Source organism: Microtus pennsylvanicus, chromosome 14 (genome assembly GCF_037038515.1).
Source record: "Microtus pennsylvanicus isolate mMicPen1 chromosome 14, mMicPen1.hap1, whole genome shotgun sequence".
In the NCBI taxonomy this organism is placed as follows: Eukaryota; Metazoa; Chordata; class Mammalia; order Rodentia; family Cricetidae; genus Microtus; species Microtus pennsylvanicus.
This window is the reverse complement of record NC_134592.1, coordinates 18,070,294-18,090,645: the sequence shown is the minus strand read 5'-3', so window position 1 is coordinate 18,090,645 and position 20,352 is coordinate 18,070,294. Positions and strand designations below refer to the sequence as shown.

At 44.9% G+C, this 20,352-nt stretch overlaps 1 protein-coding gene across 5 annotated transcripts in view; it reads left to right on the top strand.

The window, feature by feature from the left end:
* Tdp1 (tyrosyl-DNA phosphodiesterase 1) overlaps positions 1 to 20,352 on the top strand; it is a 71,784-nt gene that overhangs the window by 2,914 nt on the left and 48,518 nt on the right. For 3 of the 5 annotated variants that reach the window (XM_075948706.1, XM_075948705.1, XM_075948710.1), the window contains exons 2-7: positions 4,164 to 4,729; positions 6,924 to 6,967; positions 8,028 to 8,083; positions 11,184 to 11,280; positions 15,870 to 15,904; positions 19,213 to 19,305. In XM_075948706.1, coding sequence (XP_075804821.1) covers positions 4,171 to 4,729; positions 6,924 to 6,967; positions 8,028 to 8,083; positions 11,184 to 11,280; positions 15,870 to 15,904; positions 19,213 to 19,305 — 884 coding nt within the window. In that variant the 5' untranslated portion in view covers positions 4,164 to 4,170. Of the gene's footprint in view, positions 1 to 2,341; positions 2,501 to 2,553; positions 2,616 to 4,163; positions 4,730 to 6,923; positions 6,968 to 8,027; positions 8,084 to 11,183; positions 11,281 to 15,869; positions 15,905 to 19,212; positions 19,306 to 20,352 lie in introns of those variants that run through there. The other 2 variants (XM_075948708.1, XM_075948709.1) reach the window with 2 other exon arrangements.

Below are 20,352 nucleotides of genomic sequence, written 5' to 3'. Positions count from 1 at the left end.
ACCTTTAATCCCAGCTCTGAAGAAGCAGGAGCAGGAAGAGTGGTGTTCACAGCAGATCTGGACGAGACTCAGGGGGTCAGAGACCTGCTCTTTGCTTTAAATGGAGAATAAATGGAGAGAGAAAGTCCCGGTACTTAATTTCCTTCATGGTTTTATTTTGAGCAGTCTGGGGATGGAGTCCGCAGCTCCTCCTGAGCACTTTGAAGGGTCTGTTTTGTTTTTAGTTGTGTGTGTGTGTGTGTGTGTTATTGTATGTATTCATGTGTCTGTGGGTGGTGCATTGTGCATGTGGAGGCCAAAAGACAACCTCATTATCCAGGCTGCCTTTATTTGTTTGGGGTTTTTGAATTTTAATTAAGAAATTTAAATTAGTGTACAAAGTATCATGTCATTTACGAAGTGTGTTTTTAGTAGATCTGCCCGCCCCATCCTTCCCTGTCCCTGTCTCTCTTTGATTTCAGGTGGCCTGTGTGGTTTTGCACCCCTCCCATGTTTCCTCAGCATCTTTTACCATCTCTTCATATCCTTTCTAGGTTTTTAGGTTCCACTGACATTTGCATCCATTTATACACACACACACACACAAACCTATATTCATATGAGAGAACACGTGCTTTTTATTTTTCAGAGTTTGAGTCACCTCATTTAATATAATATTTACCAGATCTATCCATTGTAGCACGCATAATAAAAACCCAGAGAAGGATATTGGGGTTCAACCTGAAGATCAGAAAATCAAAGCAGCCAAGCTGCTAGGCAGCTCTTACCTCTGTGAAATCTTCAGACTGAAAGAGAGTGAGTTTCTGTCTCATCCGCCCTATATTCCTCTCTAGTACTGGGATTAAAGGTGTGCACCACCACTGCCTGGCCTCTATGGCTGTTTTGCATTCTGGTCTTCAGGCAAGCTTTATTTATTAAAATACAAATGAAATATCACTACAGTCCATTGCCCTGAAATTTTCATAATTTTATTTTTCTTTACAGCTGAATAAAATTTCAGTGAGTATGTGTGCCACACTCTCATTAGCCGTTCACCTACGAATGGGTGTCTTGCTGTTGTTAATGAAGCGGCAGACACAGGTGGCTCGTGTTTGTGGTTTTAGGCTGGTTGGTTTCACTGGCTTGATACTCACCAGGAAGGCTAAACTGGCTAGCTGCTGACCCCCTTGGCTATCTGCTATGACTGTCCTTGCAATCTCCAGTCTCTGCCACTGAAATAGATGCATCTGACAACCCACTCAGATTAAAAGGGGGCAGGAGGGTTACTAGAGGAATGGCTTAGCAGTCAAGAGTACGTACTGCTTCTTAGAGACCTGACCTCAGTTCCCAGCATCCATGTCAGGGTAATTTACAACCACCTATAACCTTATAACTGACTCTAGAGGGATCCCAGGCCCTCTTCCAGCTGCCTGAGGGAACCTACACTCATTGTAGACACAGGCATTCACATAATTTTTTTTAAAAGAATTCTGTTGACTTAGTTTTGAAACAGTCTTTCTGTGTAGCTCTTGCTAGCCTCACAGTTGCTACATTGCCCAAGCTAGCCACACATTCAAGATCCTTTTGCCTCAGATTTGATATAGGGTTGCGCTACCACAACCATCCTGAGAACTCTTAATTGAAGATTCTCTTACTAAATTCCTTGCTGAAGGGACCTAGCAGGCCCTAGCAGGGCAAACTTGTCTCTGGCAGGCATTCCCCTTCCCCCATTCTCTGTTTTGCAAAGCCCTTAGATTACATTCCTAAAGCTAGCCACCAAGGTCTGTTCCTTTATTTGCCACTTCCATCTCCTGCACCTGACCACCAAGGTCTAGCTATCAAAGTATTGAAGTCCAGTAATCAAAAGCCCCCTTTTGGTTACCTTAATTAACATGCCCAATCAAAACAAACTAACTCATCTTTACAAGGGCTTTCCTTTTCTCCCTTTATAAACCATCATTTGTCTGTGGGCCACGGTCTGTCTCCTCCCTAGCCAGAGGCAGTACTTTGTCCCTCAAGGACAAATGAAATCTCCTTTGTGCTGTGAACTTGGTCTGGGAGTGACCAGAGCAAATTCCTTTCACTTGCTGCACTGTCTTAGAGTTCAAGGAAGCTAGAACTCTCACCCAGGGTTTTTCTCTATGTGGTCCTTTTAAATTCATAGGATTAAATAGTCCCTTCAGAGCAAATCAGTCTTCTTAAGGGGTTCTGTCCACCAACCTCTAGGGTCTAGAATAAGGGGAGTGAGATTTCAGTAAAGTATCGCCCTGGGCACAGTACACCTGCCACAGCTGGTTTTTTAACCCGCATAGATCAGAAACTGTTTAGGAAAAACCCTAACCTGGGTGCTCACGGTCTCTAGAAATGAGCTGGGTTCATTCTCATAGAAACTAGCATAGCTTTTAGAAAGCAGATTCGAGTTCAGAACACATGTGAGCCATCTGTTACTGCAGGGGCAGACACCCCACCCGTTCTGCAGCCCCCACACTTTGGCCGTGTGTGCTGTCCAGGACAGCTGGAGGTAAGTGTACTGGTGAGCTATGAAGGATGTCTTATGTTCTCTGTGTAAGAGCTCCTGGGAAAGTGTAACTCCAGAAGAAACCTTGTGTGAATCAACTGGGATTGATCGAAGCTGGGTAAGGGAGAAATTGGGAAACGTGATGGATACTTTAAAACTATTTTTGGTTTGTTTGTTTAGCTTGAAATGTGCATGTATGTCACTTGAAAACCTGCCAAAAGAGCATGCTTTTCTACCTCTGAGACTTTGTTGGATGTTTCTTTTTGTTGTTTTGTTTGGGAGAGGTGGGTTGGTTGGTTGGTTGGTTGGTTGGTTGGTTGGTTGGTTGGTTTGTTTGGTTGGTTGGTTTTGGTTTTTGTTTTTGGTGGGTAAGGGTTACAAGTCAAGTTCCTTGGAGTACTGCTTCCTTTTTGTCTTGGTTACCCCACCCATGAGGCATCCTCTTCAGCTGTGAAACAAGCCTTGCAGATGCCCAGGCCCCAGGAGCACGTATTTCTGAACATTTATGTAGTTTTCTCTGAGTTCTGGCATCACATGAGGGAACTGCAGGAAAGCCCACTTAACTCTTTGCTGCGTAGCTCGAATGCATTTTGTAGCCAACACCAAAAGTCCATCTATCCTATATTTTGCTCTTCTGAGAGCAAGAGGGTATAAATTAGACCAACTGTGCGGTTTGGAAACTGAAAGTGTTTGGCTTCAGTTCAAGTCCCGGCCTGCAGGTTACAGTCATTTCAGTCACGGCCCGGCCAGTAAGATAACGATCTGAAGTAAGCTGGTCCTCAGTGTGTATACGCTGTACACGCAGAAGTGGTCACTCGGCATTCCTCGTGGAGACTCGCCTAAGCTAATGTAGGCCCCTGGCTTTGGAAATGGAAGTCTGTGTGTACTTGTACACACATGAAGATAAATGTGTAAATTCCACTTTTACTTTAAAAATTGGAATGTGGGCCAGCGAGCTGGCACAGTATGCAAAGGTGCTGGCTGCCAGGCTTGACTTGGTGTGTTCAATCCTTGGGACCCACATGGAGAGAGATGAAGTTGTTTGCTGACCTCCATTTGCACTGCCTTCCCCCAATAAATCATATTCATATTTGAGCCAGTGGATTGGTTCAGTGGGTAAAGGTGCTTGCCACCAAGCCTGATTACCTGAATCTGATTCCTGGGTTCCGTGTGGCAGGAGAGAACAGATTCCTGCAAGTTGTTCTCTGACCTCCGCATCACAACACACTGTACCACTCCCCCAAACAGATAGCTGTTCCTATACACAATAGCAAATAGAGTGATTGTTTTAAATTAATGGTGAGCTTGCCTAGCAAGCACAAAGCCCTAAGTTTAGCACCCCCCCAAAAAAAAAAACGAAGTAAAATGAAAAATAAGCATAGTCAGAATTATTCTTAAAAGTTTCTTAAGATGGCCTTAACCTTAACTCCCTTCCCAGGGTTTCTAAGACCAAGGTCTAGCTAGACAGACAGCAGGAAGAAGGTGCCCAGGATGTGCCCGTTAGTCTGTCAGCCCCACGTAAGAGATCCAGGTACTAGAAAAAGAAGCTCAGCCTTGGGACAGAAGTCCTGCGTGTCTCTCATCTGACCGGGAATTTGAGAGCAATAAAGTTACATTGCCAGTTGACTATTGAATAGAAAATAATGTTTCCATCATTCCTTTTCAGAAGTATAATGACCCAGGAAAGCAGCTATGGGAGGTGGACAATATCCAGTAGTGATGAAAGTGAGGATGAAAAGCCCAGACCTGACAAGCCGTCAACATCGTCTGTTCCCCAGGCTGGGCAGGGAGCGGTACAGGGGCCTGTGTACACCTGCTCAGAGGCCCGCAAGGTTGCACACAAGAGAAAGCTTTCACCTGTGAAGTTCAGCAACGCGGACTCAACATTGCCCCCCAAAAGGCAGAAGAGTGAGGCCACAGAAGGTCTCGGCTGGTGTCTGTCCAGCAGCGATGACGAGCAGCAGCCAGAGACACAGCATGACCAGCCTAAGGACATGGTGGTCCAAGAGAAAAAACGTTCCTCCTCGCCCAACATGCCTACCGCTCAGCAAGTTGTCCATCACAGCCCTCCTGCCAGCCATGGTCCCCAGAGGGCAGGTGATGAGTACGAGACCTCAGGGGAAGGCCAGGACATCTGGGACATGCTGGATACAAGGAACCCCTTCCAATTTTACCTCACCAGAGTCTCAGGGATTAAGGCAAAGTACAACTCCAAAGCCCTCCACATCAAGGGTAAGGATGAAGGCTCTCAGGAACTGGTGAGCCATTTCCCTCTTGATAAAGCAAGGAAGCACAGCTGAGAATGGCCTCTAAGAACCCATCTTAACTACTGGCGGGGAGGGGTGTTCACCCTGAGTGCAGACAGGGTTCTTCTCGAGGCCCCCATAGCTCAGCCCCTAGTAATGCTAGGCACAGTGCTTAGAATTGTTTAACTTTCAAGTGAAGACTAAACTTGACTGGTGGCGCTACTAAGTGTCACAAGCTTCGTGGTGGTTCCATGTGGTCCCTGGGTCAGCAGGATCAGAATCACCTGGACCTTGGGAATGCCAGTTCTCAGCTCTATCTTAGATTCATCAAGTCAAACTCTCGGGGGTCTGGGCCTGCCACCTGTGCTTTCTCTAAGCCTCCAGGGACTCACAATGCCTGCTGGTGTTTGAGCCTTGAAAGTTGGTTTGGGTTCCCTAGGACAAAGAAGCAGAAATGAGTCCTGTCTTGTGCAGGTGGATGCTTCAGGTATGAGGCAGAGAATGGTCGCTAGTGATTTTCTGCATTCCATGGAGGAACAGCGGAAGGTGTGGACTCACAGGGCACAGGACCTCCCTCTTAGCCACTCATCCAAGCTACGGGTGAGACAGTGTGGGATGAGGGTCCAGAACAGAGTAGATACGTGACGTGAGCACCTCCCGTATTCGTATGGCAGATGGACACAATAAGCCTCCTGTCACATTAATGTTTCTCCTGGCTCATACTCACGGCATAGATTGTTTATTCTCAATGTAGATTTTCTTATCAAATGCATGCCAGTACCCTGTATTCTCCTGTATGGTGTGTACATGTTGGTGGGCTTAATTTTATAGTAGTGAGTCCAGCTCTACAGATTTTTGAGCATCTCTTCTGTGGGTACCCTGAGATATATAAGATAGTTGCCAGTGGTTTTTGTGCTTTGTCTGGGAGAGCCTGATAGGAAACAGTAGGGTAGTATGGAAAGACTGCTCTATGTAATACAATAGTAACAACTTGCTCTCAGCAGCAACATTTAAGGAGGGGGAGATGCCATCACGAGGGCTTTACATATATTCTAATTGTCAGAGCAGCCTAGTAAGATGATCAGATGTCCCTGGACATGTGACAGACCTGCAGTTCCGAAGAGTTAAATCACTTACCCAAGGTCACAGAGCTGCTAAATGGTAGAACTACACTTGAATCCAGTTCTTCTTGTATCTAAATCCATTCTGTTTGATGTATCCTGCTAACACTAGCCATAATTGTAGGTTCCCTTAAATCTCATGGAGGACAGGGGCCTTCGAGTGGATCCTGGAAATGGGCAAAGTTTAAAAAGCTGAGGTGCAAATGGGGGGCGGGGTGAGCTGGAAGACGGTTTTGCAACTTATTTCCTAACTCTGCTGGTCTTGAAATAAGGAGGAGCTTTCTTGCTAGTCATTTTGTTCTTTCAAACTCTTTGTACCCCCACATCTGGCCCAAAGTCTAGAGTACAGGAAGCACCCAATGACTGTCAAATAAGTGAACTAGTTCACTTCCTTCACAGAAGACACTCAGTAGGTACCAGCAACCTAGAACCAGACATCCTGGGTCAAACCTTAGCTCTCTGACCCTGAGATGCTCCTTTTCCACAAAGGAAGAGTAACACTTGACCTCAAAACTCCTGGGAGGATTGAGTTCATTTATTCAATGCTGAGAATGGTGTCTGTCTTATACAGGTGCAAGATGGTGGTGATCGTGGTGCAGTTAGTGAACAGCACCCTTCCTAATCTGTCCAGAGTCAGTTCTGAGGGGAACCACGTGGGGATGTTCCCCAGAGGTGACCTAGAGTCCCAAGAATGTGAGTGTCCTGTTTTGGGAAGCGAGTACTCTCTGACTACAAGGGAGCAGCATTGTGGGCGTAGCTGGTACGGAGGGAGGTAAAGAGTCAGAGGTCCAGGAAAAAGAATAGGAATCATCAATAGAGCCCAAAACTAGGCAGTCATCCAGGACTTAAGTTTTAGATTTTACTTTTACATTCTACTTTCTCAGAGAATGTAATAAATATTAAGTCATATAAAATATTTTTGTGAGTTTTTTGGAATATTACAACCTAGCCTTGTATTAGCTTTTCAGTTTACTCTTTTTCTTGATTGTCACTGGCTGCTGAACATGGTCGTTGTATAGAGGGTTTTTATCTGAGAATACATTTGTTTTGTCTTTGTAGATATTTTATCCCCTCTGTTTGGAACACTTGTCTCTTCAGCTCAGGTGAGTTTATGGTAAAGTGTCTTTTCTTTGAGTGGAGGAGAGCTATGTGACAGGAGATGGGCTTCTCTGTCCTGCACAGTGGCCCCTAAGCTGGCGTCTGCCGAGAGCCTGGAATCCATGTTGTGGAATCCGTGCATGGAATTTCTCACTTAAGCCCCATCAGCATAGAGCACAGAGGCCACTCAAAGGAAAATACCTGACTCTTGACCCAACCACACGGACTGTCCAAAAAGTCATTTCATATTCCTATCTGGAAGAGTTAGAGAAATATCTCCTCCCTCATGGTTTGCTGGTACAGCCCCCTGGGGTGACATGGTGAAGACCAAGTCGAGTTTGAGTTGCTTCAGAAAAATGGATGTTCTGTACTGACCAAGAAGGAGTCAGTAGAATTTGTGACTACTTCTGCATGTTCAGGGCTCTTGCCTCACTGAGCTGGTCCCTTGGTGCTGACAAGTCATCCTAACGGTCCAAAGGCTCAAGGTCTTATTCCTGAAGCAAGCAGAGGTGCCACCTTCCCGTATGACGTGGTCCTGATCTCTAGATAGAACCAAATGAGCTCTGTCCGTGCATTCTCTCTCAGCTAGACTTGAGGTCCTGGACCCAGGATTGGCCAGGCATAAAGAGGAGGCTTTCTCGTAAATAAAACGCTTATAGAGTTGTGCTCAGTGGGTACTAGTTACGAGCAAGCTAGAGTGTACCAGGTTAACTGATAAGTTGTGCTAGGAGGAAATGGCCTTCCTAAAAGCCCTGGGATCTTTGTCTCTGACACCTCAGGGGAACTTGGTGAGCCCTGGACTATAGAAATAATGTAGGACAAATAGAAATGTTGCCGAAGTACGCGCAGATAATATCCGTAGAACCTATTTTGGGCATTTGGCTCCATTTATGCAGATCCCTTTAACCAAGTGTTCTTCAAGGTGAAATTTGGGGTTACTCTTACATATTGCAGCATAACTGTCTAGATCTATAAACACTGTAGCATGTGGTTGCTTTAGAAACTGTTTGACAACAGTTCTTACAAACATACCTGTGCCTCACTTTTCTTTTTTGCCCCATCTAGTTTAACTACTGCTTTGACGTGGACTGGCTCATAAAGCAGTACCCACCAGAATTCAGGTGAGTCCCTTGATGCCAGAGTGCGTCGGTAGGATGCGAGCCTTGCAGCTCTCAGACTAGACACCTATCTCCCCATATTTCACTTGACATCGTGGCGAACATAAAACATTTATTTTGTGAGAACAGCATTTTATTCATTTAACTTTTGGAGGGGGAGAGAGAGAGAGAGTAGGCTTCAGAGAGAGAGAGAGAGAGAGTGTGTGTAGGCTTCAGTATTAATCTTCAGGAGTCACCTCCTCCTCTCTTCTTTTATATTTTAGTCTGTTTTTTGAGACAGGTTTTTTTGTTTGTTTTTTTCTGGTCCAGCCCCAGAGACCTATCTATATATCCACCTCCCCAGCTATAGATTACAAGTGTGTGCACCACTATGCCTGGCATTGTAGGTGGGGACTGCTTGTTCATTTCCCAGCTGCCCAGACCCAAAATAATCACACAGAAGCTCTATTAATTGCAACACTGCTTGACCTGTTAGCTTAGGCTTCTTATTAACTGACTATTACATCTTAAATTAACCCATTTCCTTTATTCTATGTATTGCCACAAGGCTTGTGGTTTACCAGTAAGGTTCTGGTGTCTGTCTCCTTAGGCAGCTACATGGTGTCTCCACCTTTTTCCTCCCAGCATTCAGTTTAGTTTTCCTGCCTTGTTTTATTTTGCCCTACCACAGGCCAAAATAGCTTCTTTATTAACCAGTGGTAATAAAACATATTCACAGCATATAAAGGGGAATCCCACATCATGGCATCTTTTACACAGGTTCTGGAAATCCAACTCCGATCTTCATGTTTACACTTATCAAATGAATTACTGCCTCTGCGTGAAAATGCTTTTTACGTATTTCATCACACACATTCTTTTCATAGACTTAGAATTTTCCACTTTGCTCTTTCCAGAAGTAGAAAAGGACAAATTCCAACTCAAGTAACAGGACTTCATGGGCAATGTTAATGTGAAGGAAACAGTTGTCTCTGTGTGGTATCTAGATATGTTCGTGTGCCCAGACATTGCCCACATGCCACGCTTAGCTCAGCACATCACAGCTGTTCTTTCTAACGATCTTTTTGTGCCAACCCAAATGATTCTTCCAGGACTGTATGTGGAGTTAAGAAAGGGGACCGTGACCATCTCTTACCCAGTGCTGCTAGGCTTTCATTGATGCCTCTGGCAATTCTTCAGCCTCCTGTGAAGCAATACAGACCAAGCAAATGTGGCCCTGCGTGTGACACACAGCCATTTGTGTCTGTAACACAGATTTGTGCAGAATCCCCTAGCAGTAAGTAGGATGGAGGAAGACACAACAAGAAGGAAAAAATGTCATCTTCAAGACCTTGGTGCATTTAGCACATCATTGTGGAAACCTCTGGTGTTAGTGTAAAATGTGGAAATTTCTCCATCAGCTTTGCCACTCAAGGGCTTGTATTTGGTTGGAGAAAAGAACATTTGCTGTGATTGCATATTAACAGAAAACAGTAGCTTAAATTAAAAAAATAAGATAAAATAAATTCTTTGCAGTCTAAACTCCAAATGGTGGCTGTCTGTGGTGTAGATAGAGAGTGCCAGGGTTTTTTCTGTGACTTAACTACCCATTTTCTGTCATTCTGTCCTTCCCTCCTGGGGTTTGACTTCAGTCTCTAGTCACCTGGTCCAGGATGACAACCTAAGATCCAGTCCACTTGTCTGTTTTCCAGGTAGCAGAGAGGAGGATAAAAAGAGGGAGTTTGTATTCCGTGTGTGCCACTCTGCACAGTTCTGGCTGCTCCCGAGTAGCTTCTGTTTTGTGGAACCGAGCTCAGTCACGTGACACAAGCCATGTCTAAGGCTGGATATGTAGTCTTCTAACTGAGTCCACCTTGAAATCAGTGTTTCGCTCAGAAAAGAGAGACTGGCTATCTGGGAGTAATTTGGTGCTTGCCTCTTGACAGCAGTCCCTGAACCTCACACTTCATCTCGCTGTGTCCAATGTTGACCTTTTTCAGGAGTCCATAGTTTACCCTTTTTAGCACATCTGAATGGGCATACCCTGTGGCTGTCAGTCAACACCTCTGAATGGGCGTACCCTGTCTTGCCTTCTGCAGTATAACATAAGCGTGACTGCAGTTGTTTACCTTGCTTGGGTGCTTGTTTGGAGAAAACTCCTATTTTTCTTGTTTGGGGAGGACTTGTAAAGATACATTGATGTCTAAGGATTAGCTAAAGAAGATGAAATGTCTCTTAAAAGCCCTTTTAAAGCCAGGCATGGTGGTTTGTATCTGTATTCCAGCCCTGGGGAGGCTAGAGAAGAGGATTACACAATTTGAGGCTAGTTTGGGTAGCACATCACGTTAAGGCCAGCCTGCACTACATTTCAAGACCCTGTCTCAAAATAACTAGACAGAAAAAGCCTTTTTAATGTGTTCCTAAAGAACATTTTATAGTCTTTAGAATTTGCCATAATTACTGGTTAGCAAGTTTGCACCTTGCTGGGGGGCTTGGGACTGTTCACTTTTGAGTCCTGGATCTTGCATGGTACATAGAGCATGTAATAAATGCTTGGTGAATAGGTGCAGGGAGAAATATAAAACTATTATTGGCTTATGACAAGGAGGAAAGGAGACATCAACATCACTATACAGGAAATTTTTTTTACTAACTCTCATTTGTTTATTTATGTATTTTGTGTGTGTGAGCATGTATTTGTGTGGATATTCACATGGTAAAATACACTGTGATTAGAGGACAAGCTGTAGAAGTTGGTTCTCTCCACCATGTGGGTTCCAGGGCATCAAGCTGAGGTCAGCAGCCTTGTCGGCAGCACCTTTGGCCTCTGACCCATCTCGCCAGTCCATGCCTTTGGTAGGCACCATCCGAAACAAAAGCACAGAACCTTCTCTGTGCTCTTTTGAACCAAGGAAGACTAATACTCAAGAATTTTGCAGAGCTGTAACTTGCCTGTATTACAGTTGGCCAGGCTTGGGAATCATGCATGAGCACTGGCAGTCACCTGATGTTAGCCCCAAAGGTCTGAAACAAACGGCAGGGACTAGGCAGCTTTTGTTCCTCAGTGAAGCAAGAAGCCAGCTTTGTGAACAATGCATTTTAAACATTTCCGATCTCTTTTCAGGAAGAAACCGATCCTGCTTGTGCACGGAGATAAGAGAGAAGCCAAGGCAGACTTGGAAGCCCAGGCAAAGCCCTATGCAAACATTTCCCTCTGCCAGGTAAGCTGCTCTTGCTTGACCTCAGGCTGAGTTAATTGAGTCCATCCTCCCACTGTGGGCAGCAAACCCTCCCCCCGTTAGCGTTACCAGCAAATCTTTGTCTGATTCCGACTTAAACACTCCTGAAGTGACTCCCTTCACGAGCAGGGACTCCCATGGTCAGAAAGGCCTTTTTCTTTACCTTGACTTGAAGTCTCCTAGTGATGCTACATGTTGGTCCAGATTTCCTGCCCTCTCTGGAACCACACAGAATAATGTATGTCTTCCTGGCTTGTGCATAGACTTTTTTTTTTTTTTTTTTTTTTGGTTTTTCAAGACAGGGTTTCTCTGTAGCTTTGGTGCCTGTCCTGGAACTAGCTCTTGTAGATCAGGCTGGCCTTGAACTTACAGAGATCTGCCTGTCTTTGCCTCCTGAGTGCTAGGATTAAAGATGTGTGCCACCACTGCCCGGCTTCGTGCAGAGATTTCTACATTTGAGGTCAGCTATCCTCTTCCCGTAGTCTGTCTCAGGGCTGAGCTCCCTCTTCTGTTGTCCGTGTTCAGTACAGCATGCTTCTCTTGCTCAGGTCAGCTAGCGCTTGGTTGTGCTTAGTTTGTCTTGTGCTTCTTGTAACCTGGATTTCAGCATGTGACCCGTCTCCCAGATGCAGCCAGTGGCTCTGGATCTCTTTGAATGCAGCTGATAACTTCTTCTGTGACACTTCCGCCTTCCGTTAGCCACCACTGATGCTTTAAGTTCTTTTCACATCAGCCAGAGAAATGGAGAGACCCATAGATTAACAGCCTGTTAGAAAACTGAAGGGAGCCCCACATGGCACAAGATCCCAGCGCAGTGAAGGGACATCGAGTGGTCACATACTGGAACCAAAGCAGAGAGGAAGATGGGACAACAGAAGCCGTTGTCCAGTTTCTCTGACTCTTCCATAATTTTGCCCTGTGCTCAGTAGTCAGCCTGCAGTGTGGCGATAAGCCTTGGGCTTTTGTTACAGCGGTTACTTTATACACTGCCTCTAGAAGGACCTATTTATTCCATATGTTATTTTTGAACAAGCAGGCAAAAAATGGGAAGAAGAGGAGTTCAGGGGATTTTTGTCGGAAAGCATTCCTTTCTGTGGAAATGGTAACTGTGAAGTAGCAGGAAGAACACCCACCATTTCCTGCCTCTGTCAGCATGGTTACCACCATCCCCGAGGAACCACAGTGAGCCACGGCTACAGTTTTCTCTCCTTGTCCTCACTGCAGTAAAGTGGGCTCAACGTTTCTGATCTTGGACTGAGGAGACGGCTCACTGGATAAAACACGCTTCCTGCACACATGTGTGTGTACACACCAGGGTTTTTTCTCTGAAAGTAGAGACATGATATCTGGGTCCCTTTCCTTGTCTCTTTTCTCTCTCACAGTGGGAGAGTTTTAGCTCATTTGATTGCACTTCTTCCAGCTCTAAATGACGCCGACGATTCTGTTTTAAACAGAAGACATTAGGTCACTTTATAACACCCCACAGCGTTCTTCTCTGATTTAACCCACTTCACATCATGTCTCTATGGCTTCAAATCGTGTCTTCTGCACTGTGGCTGTGGCTCAGTGCTAGAGCGCTTGCCTAGCGTCCACAAGGCCCTGGGTTCTAACCTCAGTATCAAGTGTTTGTGATTCATCTTATGCACAGAGATATCTTTATGCCTTTGTTCAGAAGTCGCCTAAAATTCTGTTGTTTGCTTTGATTTCCACCGACAGAAGAGGTGGAAAGTAAACTAAAAGTAAACTGACACAGGAACCCTGAAGGCCCCGATGATGTCTTCAGACAGCTTCTACCTAACACCAGGTTTAGGATGGCCACTAGAGGGCGCAGAGACACACCTCTCACAAGCCTGTGCAAGAAACCCTACTGTAAACGCCTCTGCTCAGAGTCTAGGGGGAGACCCGAGAATCATGGCCCTGTCCTGACATACTGAAGTGCCTCTCCATCTTGAATTTTTCTGGTAATAACATTCATCAAGGAATCAATTGGGCAGAGATTTAGTGCAAGGGGCTGGAAATTGAGGTGACGGTGGTAGCGAAGGGTCACTTTGCCTGAGTTCCGCCTCTTGGCTCTATGCCTGGGCAACTGTACAACATTCCTGGATGGAAAACACTTTTATTTTGATATTGGGCAGCTTAAATAACGGATATCTAGGAAGCTGAGAAGTTGAGTCCTAGTGCAGGTCACTCTGGCTCCTGATAAAGGTTCCTCCTGCCTTGTGGACGGCTGTATTCTCATGGTGTCCTCACACGGCAGGGAGAGGTGGGGGCGGACTAGCTCTCTGGTATCTACGAGGACACTGTATTGGATCCCTTCCTCCCTTCCCATGACTTCATTTGATTTTACTTACCACCATCAAGTCCCCCTCACTAACCCTGCCCCACTTGGGCTTCGGCTTTGACACGTGAGTTGGAGGATGGGCATGGCATGAACGTTCATTCCACGATGCTCATTCTGGCCTTGTCGCTTTCCATTTCTTTAAATCTAATTTGTCCGTGTATAAAATGGGTTGCTAATGGCATTCATTACAGCATTTGAAAGAGTTGATGCATTAGCCCAGAAAAGCCGGCATTGAAGAGCATCTATTGAAGTGACTTTCAGTCCGTTGTTTGTGCCTGAAAGCATGGAACGTGTGACCAAACTAAATTTAGAAGCCAGTTCTCTTAACCACTGCTTCTTCTCAGTTAAAAATCAGCTGATAAAGTGATTCTGTTATTGTAAAGACATGAAGTACAGTCTATAGCTTTCTTCTCTGGCCAAAAAGCACAGACACACGCTGGTCTACCCGTGTTCCCCAAGCTGCACGGACCTTCGGGAGCACCTGCAAACTGTGTTGAACCTGCTTGCATATAACAGTCTTCCATTTCTGTCCCTAGCAGCCAGCCCTGTCCTTCTGTCATGTGGTGGGGAGGGCTCCCTGAAAGTTCATATGTTTGTCTTGCTTACAGCAAACATGCCTCTTTCCTAAGCACTTGTATGTCCTTTCCCATCCTCTCCCAGCAACTCTGAGTCTCATAGCAATAGCCTGTTTTAAAGAGGAAAAAGCAAAGCAGAGAATGTTTTTCCCAAAGTTAGGCAAATATGAGGCAGGATTCGAGCCCAGGTAGTGTATTCCTAAACTGATCACTCAGCTGCTTGTGTATCCTATAACCTGTTCTTTCTGGCGTATTCTGTTGACCGACGTCTTGTTGTGCAAGATGGTAGATAAGATGGTAGATAAATGTTTATTCTCAACATGCCTACACCTACTTGTAAAGATGTCATTCCGGAGCACAAGGTGGGTTTGGCATCATTTACTTCCAGCTTGTGCTAGTTTGTATGAAACGTTCTCTTTTAATTTAGCATCATGATGTCTTTGTGTTGTCTTCACATTCAAAGCTGTTTTAGATATATCCTTAAAACTATTCACCTTAATTTTTCAATAGAAAAAAAAATCTCATTTAAAATTAAATCTATCCTTAAAACTATTCACCTTAATTTTTCAATAGAAGAAAAATATCTCATTTAAAATTTTGTTTAGAATCATAATTATTTTATTAGGTTTTTGGCAGCTAAAGAAATTAGGCTTGTCACTCATAATTACTGTAGTTAAAAAATGCAGTATGTATTAAATCATGTGGGATAACAAAAAAAAGTGTTTTAAATGAGCCTTATTGGGTGCTAAAATAAAAGCTGTCTTCTGCCAGATGGTGGTGCATGCCTTCAATCCCAGCATAGCAGAGGCAGGTGGGTCTCTGAGCCCAGGCCAACCTGATCTACAGCCAAGGCTACATAGAAAAAAACCCTGTCTCAAAACGCCACAAAAACAAAACAAGCAGTAGTCCTCATTGTCCGCTATGTTCAGCGAGTCCGGTTTTATCCCAAGTTTTTTCAGACCCGGGCCAGCTGGCCTTGGTGAGTTCCCAATAGAACATCCCATTGTCTCAGTGTGTGGGTGCACCCCTCGTGATCCTGAGTTCCTTGCTCGTGCTCGCTCTCCTTCTGCTCCTGATTTGGACCTTGAGATTTCTGTCCGGTGCTCCAATGTGGGTCTCTGTCTCTGTCTCCTTTCATCGCCTGATGAAAGTTAATATTCAGGAGGGTGCCTATATGTTTTTCTTTGGGTTTACCTTCTTATTTAGCTTCTCTAGGATCACAAATGGCAATGGGTTTTTGATCCTACTGCACTTACTGGCTTTGTGGGAGCCTAGGCAGTTTGAATGCTCACCTTAATAGACCTGGACGGAGGTGGGTGGTCCTTGGACTTCCCACAGGGCAGGGAACCCTGATTGCTCTTTGGGCTGACGAAGGAGGGGGACTTGATGGGGGAGGGGGAGAATGGGAGGCGGTGGCAGAGAGGAGGCAGAAATCTTTAATAAATAAATAAATTTAAAAAAAGATCAAGATTTAAAAAAACAAGCAAAAATAAACAAAAAAGCTGTCTTTTGTTTGTCCAACAGAGGGCAGTAAAACAGTTTTTTTTTTTTTTTAAGTTGTCTTGGTTCCCTTCTCTTTAATTTCCAGTAGCTAGGAATAGGAATAGTAAATATTAAGTGAGACTTTTAAAATAAATTGTTTCTTTCTGTCCTAGGCAAAGTTGGATATTGCATTTGGAACACACCACACGTAAGCAACTTTGACGAAATGGGGGAAGGTGTGATTTTAATTGGCCGCAGGATATGAGCAAGGAGCTTTGTGAGCTGATCCCAAGATTCAGCATAGAAGTGTGAATCTGTGACTCAGGGGTCTCTGCCTTTCACTCAGGACATCGGGTGTGGCTGCTCAGAAGCACAGAATTACGAGCATGGTCCTTGTGATCACAGATGATTCTGTGTACACAGTCAGTGCTTACGGCATCCCTGCTTCTCAAAAGTTCTGTGATTTAGCGAGAATGAGTTATATTGAATAGTCTGGTATTAGTTATTGATCTTTTAATATCATAGACCAGAAAACTCGGGCTTAGAATAAATGAGTTGATTTTCCTTGGGGATGAAAATAGGAATTGAACTCACTTTTAACTTTAGTTTTTAATTTGTTCTTTGTTTGCTCGCTGCTACAACTGACTTTGTATCTGCTCTGCCTCATTCATCCCTTGCTCCTCAGAGCAGCTCACACATGTGCATTTTGTAATCCAGCAGTTCTCGATTTGGAGAAGTTACTGGAGTAGGACCATTCCGAGCTAGGGAGTATCTATGGTTTACATCTGCTGAAATGTCAGTATCTTATAAAGGATGAACTCGTGTCTAGAGATCTGAATTGTTTGTTATTTTAAGAATTGCTCATCAATCCAGGGAAGATAGCACACATATGCCTGTAATCCTACCTTTTTGGAGGCTGAGACAAGGGATCAGTCTATATGAGATCCCCGTCTCACCAGAAAGTGACAAAAATTATTCAGCAATATCTATAATGTTTTTGAGTGTCAAGTCTGGAGGATGCCATTTTGTCCTTGCAGCTTTTCATCTTTGGTGAGATCACAAACCAGAGCATGTGAGGTAAAAACAGAGAAAGCCCCAGCTTGTGGCGATGAAGTAGACACTGTCTTCACAGCCTGGAGCTAACAACAGTGGCTGTGGCCCAGTTCCTGGGATGACACACGCCTGAGCAAGCATGCATTGACCAGGCCATGGGTACCCTGTGCAGAGCACATAGGGCGTACAGCAATCCCAGGCACAGTGTGTTACTTGGTACTTTAGAATGGGAAAGCTTTTTGGTTTCCCAGAGTTGGGGAACAAAGCCAAAGCAACTGAATGGACCATGTCCTCATCTAAGCAGGGCCCAGCCACAGCCTGCTGGGGCATATTTCTTCCCGCCAACTTCTCCAGCTGGCCATCTTCTCACCAAGACCTCTTCTCTCCTTCATTTTCTAGTAGCATAAAATGTTCACCGTCTCACCTCTGGCTGTGTGCCCTACACACAGTGCCCTGGTTTTCGGGCGTGGGTGAGTTCAACCATCTTCTACAGGCTCATTTGGTGACCTAGAGAATACTGTTTCCTCCAGCCGCAGATTCTGCAGTTGTAAAATGAGAATTGCTTCTTCTTGGCATTGTCTTGACACATGCTAGAGCATCCTAAAACAGTGCCTGGAATGGAGGTGCCTGGCATGCATATTCTCCCTTCTGCATAGCACACCTTCCCATTTAGGAAGCAGCCCTTTTGCCACCCCACTACTTAGGGACAGTACTGTGGGTCCACCTTTTTGGGGAGACTTCATTCCTTATCTCCCTATAGTTTTAACTATGACCTTACTAACACACATAATATTATCTATGAAAAGATTAATATGTCTCCCCTTAAATTAATTCTTAATTCTGTTTGATAGGATTCACTGACATTGATACATGATTTCCTCGTAATTGATGCCTTGATTAATGAAAATATTTGTAAAGCTTCTATCATGAGACCCTAGCTAGCTTATCCTTAATTATAAACAGCTGCTAATGTGGCAACTGTGTGTGTCAGTTTGTCCAGATTTCAGGGACTGCATTTCATAACTACAGAGCAGATAGCTCAGCAGCTGTCATTTCTTGAGCCTTGCATTAATTTATTGTCTGCCCACTTGAATTACTTCCTCCTTTTGCTAAGAACTAAATATCTCATTCTCTCTTCTGGTCCTGCCTTTCCTCTTATTTAGTTATCTTTTTCAAGAGGACCTTAGTCATAGCAGAGCACAGTCACACAAGGTCCCCTGAAACCTACCAGCCTAGCCTTGAACTCACAGGCACAATCCTGCCACAGCTTCCCAAGCTGCTAGAGTTACAGGCATGTGCCGCCATGCCCTGGTTCCCTTCACCTTTATATACCTCCTCCAGTGTAGCTTCAACTCGCGGAGTGGCTCATTTGGGGAGACAGAGCCTCGTTGTTGTCACATGTGTCTACTGAGATATATAAGCTAGTAAAAAGTAGCATTTGGCCTTAGAAGAAACCATAAAAAAAAAAAGCCAAGAGAAGCATTACAGCCTTGAGAATGAGACTGTAGTTCTGGAGAGAAGACTGAAGTCCCTTAATAACTGGACACTCTGGAGATAAAAGTCACCCAACACTTAGTTACAAAATAAAGCAGGGCACCGAACAGGAGTGAATGCCCAAGTGTTTATTTAACCTTTACATTGTGGACTTTGATTTCATCGTCATCTGTCCCAAGTCGGGGTTGATCCTTCATAATCCACATGAAAAGACGAGGCTCAGGCATACTGACTGGTTCACTAAAGCTCCTGTGGCTTCTAAAGAACAGGCTCCAGTCTTTAGACTTCACATTGAGAGCTCTTGTGGATATCTCCTGTCCTCTCTCACTGGAAGGAAAGTTAAGAAAAATATGTTAGTGATGCAAGACGCCCCACTAGAAAGAGAGGGCTCAGTCCAGTCTCCCTTGAGTTCATGGAGGAGGAAAGAGACTTGCTACAAGCCCAGGCACACAATGGTGACAAGTATGGCGAATGGAATACATGTCTGATGAGGACAGGGCATCTGGAGATCTTCCAGCTGCAACATTAGTAAGAGATACATTTTACATTCTTAGTACACTGCATGTGTGCACATAGCCACGGGCTGAAACAGGCTCCTGGACAGATACTTTAAACCTGTGCCATGTATGCGTCAGTTGTTGCAAGCAGGCTAGGCTGTTACACAGCAGGGGGTTTTGCTCCTACCTTGCTTGTAGGATGTCCTCCTGCACAGGGCATGGCCCTGTGGTCCACCGTAATGAAATGATAACCGCGGACTCTAAGGGACTGGTGAAGGGGTGGGAGTTCATGAACCTCAGATATTCTGGTCATTTTTAGAGGGTGGCTTTCTATAGAAGGGGGTTTAGAATAATTAAAATTTGGGTAATATAAAAGGTTAAGAATTCTTCCAGCTGTTTCTTGCGTTCTCATTAGAAACCTGTTTATTTGGAAAATTCTGTTCATGCTTTTGTTCACCTCCCCTTTTTGAAGGAAAATGATGCTCTTGCTCTACGAAGAAGGCCTCCGAGTTGTCATCCACACCTCCAACCTCATCCGGGAAGACTGGCACCAGAAAACCCAAGGGTCGGTAGGGCCCTGCACTGCACGGCAGGCCTTTATGCTGGGAAAGGGCAAAGGCAAATGCTGTTTGCATTCCTTTTTCTTTCTGCTTTTCTACCTGTGCAAGTGATAGGCATGTCCGTAGAAAGGGCATTCCAGCAACAGCCATGGGATTTTCTTTTGCAGGGCACTGTACATGCTCTACCTGAGCCACACCCCATCCCCTCAATCCTCTACTGCTCCCCGGCCTCCGCCCTCTCTCTTGAGGTAGCTAGTGTTAACAACTTGGCTCAGAATCGTCTGTGACCGTCACTGTGTACAGGAACATTAACATGCAAGTGGTCTGTGAAGTTTATTTACTATAGTCTCTTTTTTAGTTTGAGAATTTCTCCCATGCATATAATTTTTTAAACTTAATTCTACCCCTTAGTTCCTCCCATGTGTACTCCGGCCACTTTTCCCTCTCAACTTCGTGTGCTCTTTTTATTTTTTTTAAGCCTACTGAGTCCACTTAGTGCGACCCTGTATGTGGGACTGGGACCATCTACTGGTGTGGGAAGGCAGTGTAGAGAAGTGAGTTTTGTTCTGTTTGATCCCTGTGTGCATGTTTGTGTGTGAGCAGGGACACGTGTGTGCCACCGTGCACATGTGGAGGTCAGATGACAACCTAGAGTGTCAGTCCTCAACGTCAGCCTTGTTTGAGACTGGGCCTCTTGCTGCTATGTACACCAGGCTGGCTGGCCCAAGTTTCTGGGGGTTCTCCTGTCCCCACCTACCATCTTGCTGCAGGATCACTGGGATTATGTGTGTGAGTTACCGTGCCTGGTCTTACATGGTCTGTGATTATGTGTTACTCTCATTGGTTAATAAAGAAACTGCCTTGGCTTTTTGATAGGGCAGGATTTAGATAGGTGGAGTAGACAGAACAGAATGCTGGGAGAAAGAAAGCATAGTTGTCCAGACACCATGGAACCAGCCGCCAGGTCAGACATGCTGAGTCTTTCCCAGTAAGCCACCACTTCGTGGTGCTACACAGATTATTAGAAATGGGTTAAGCAAGATGTGAGAATT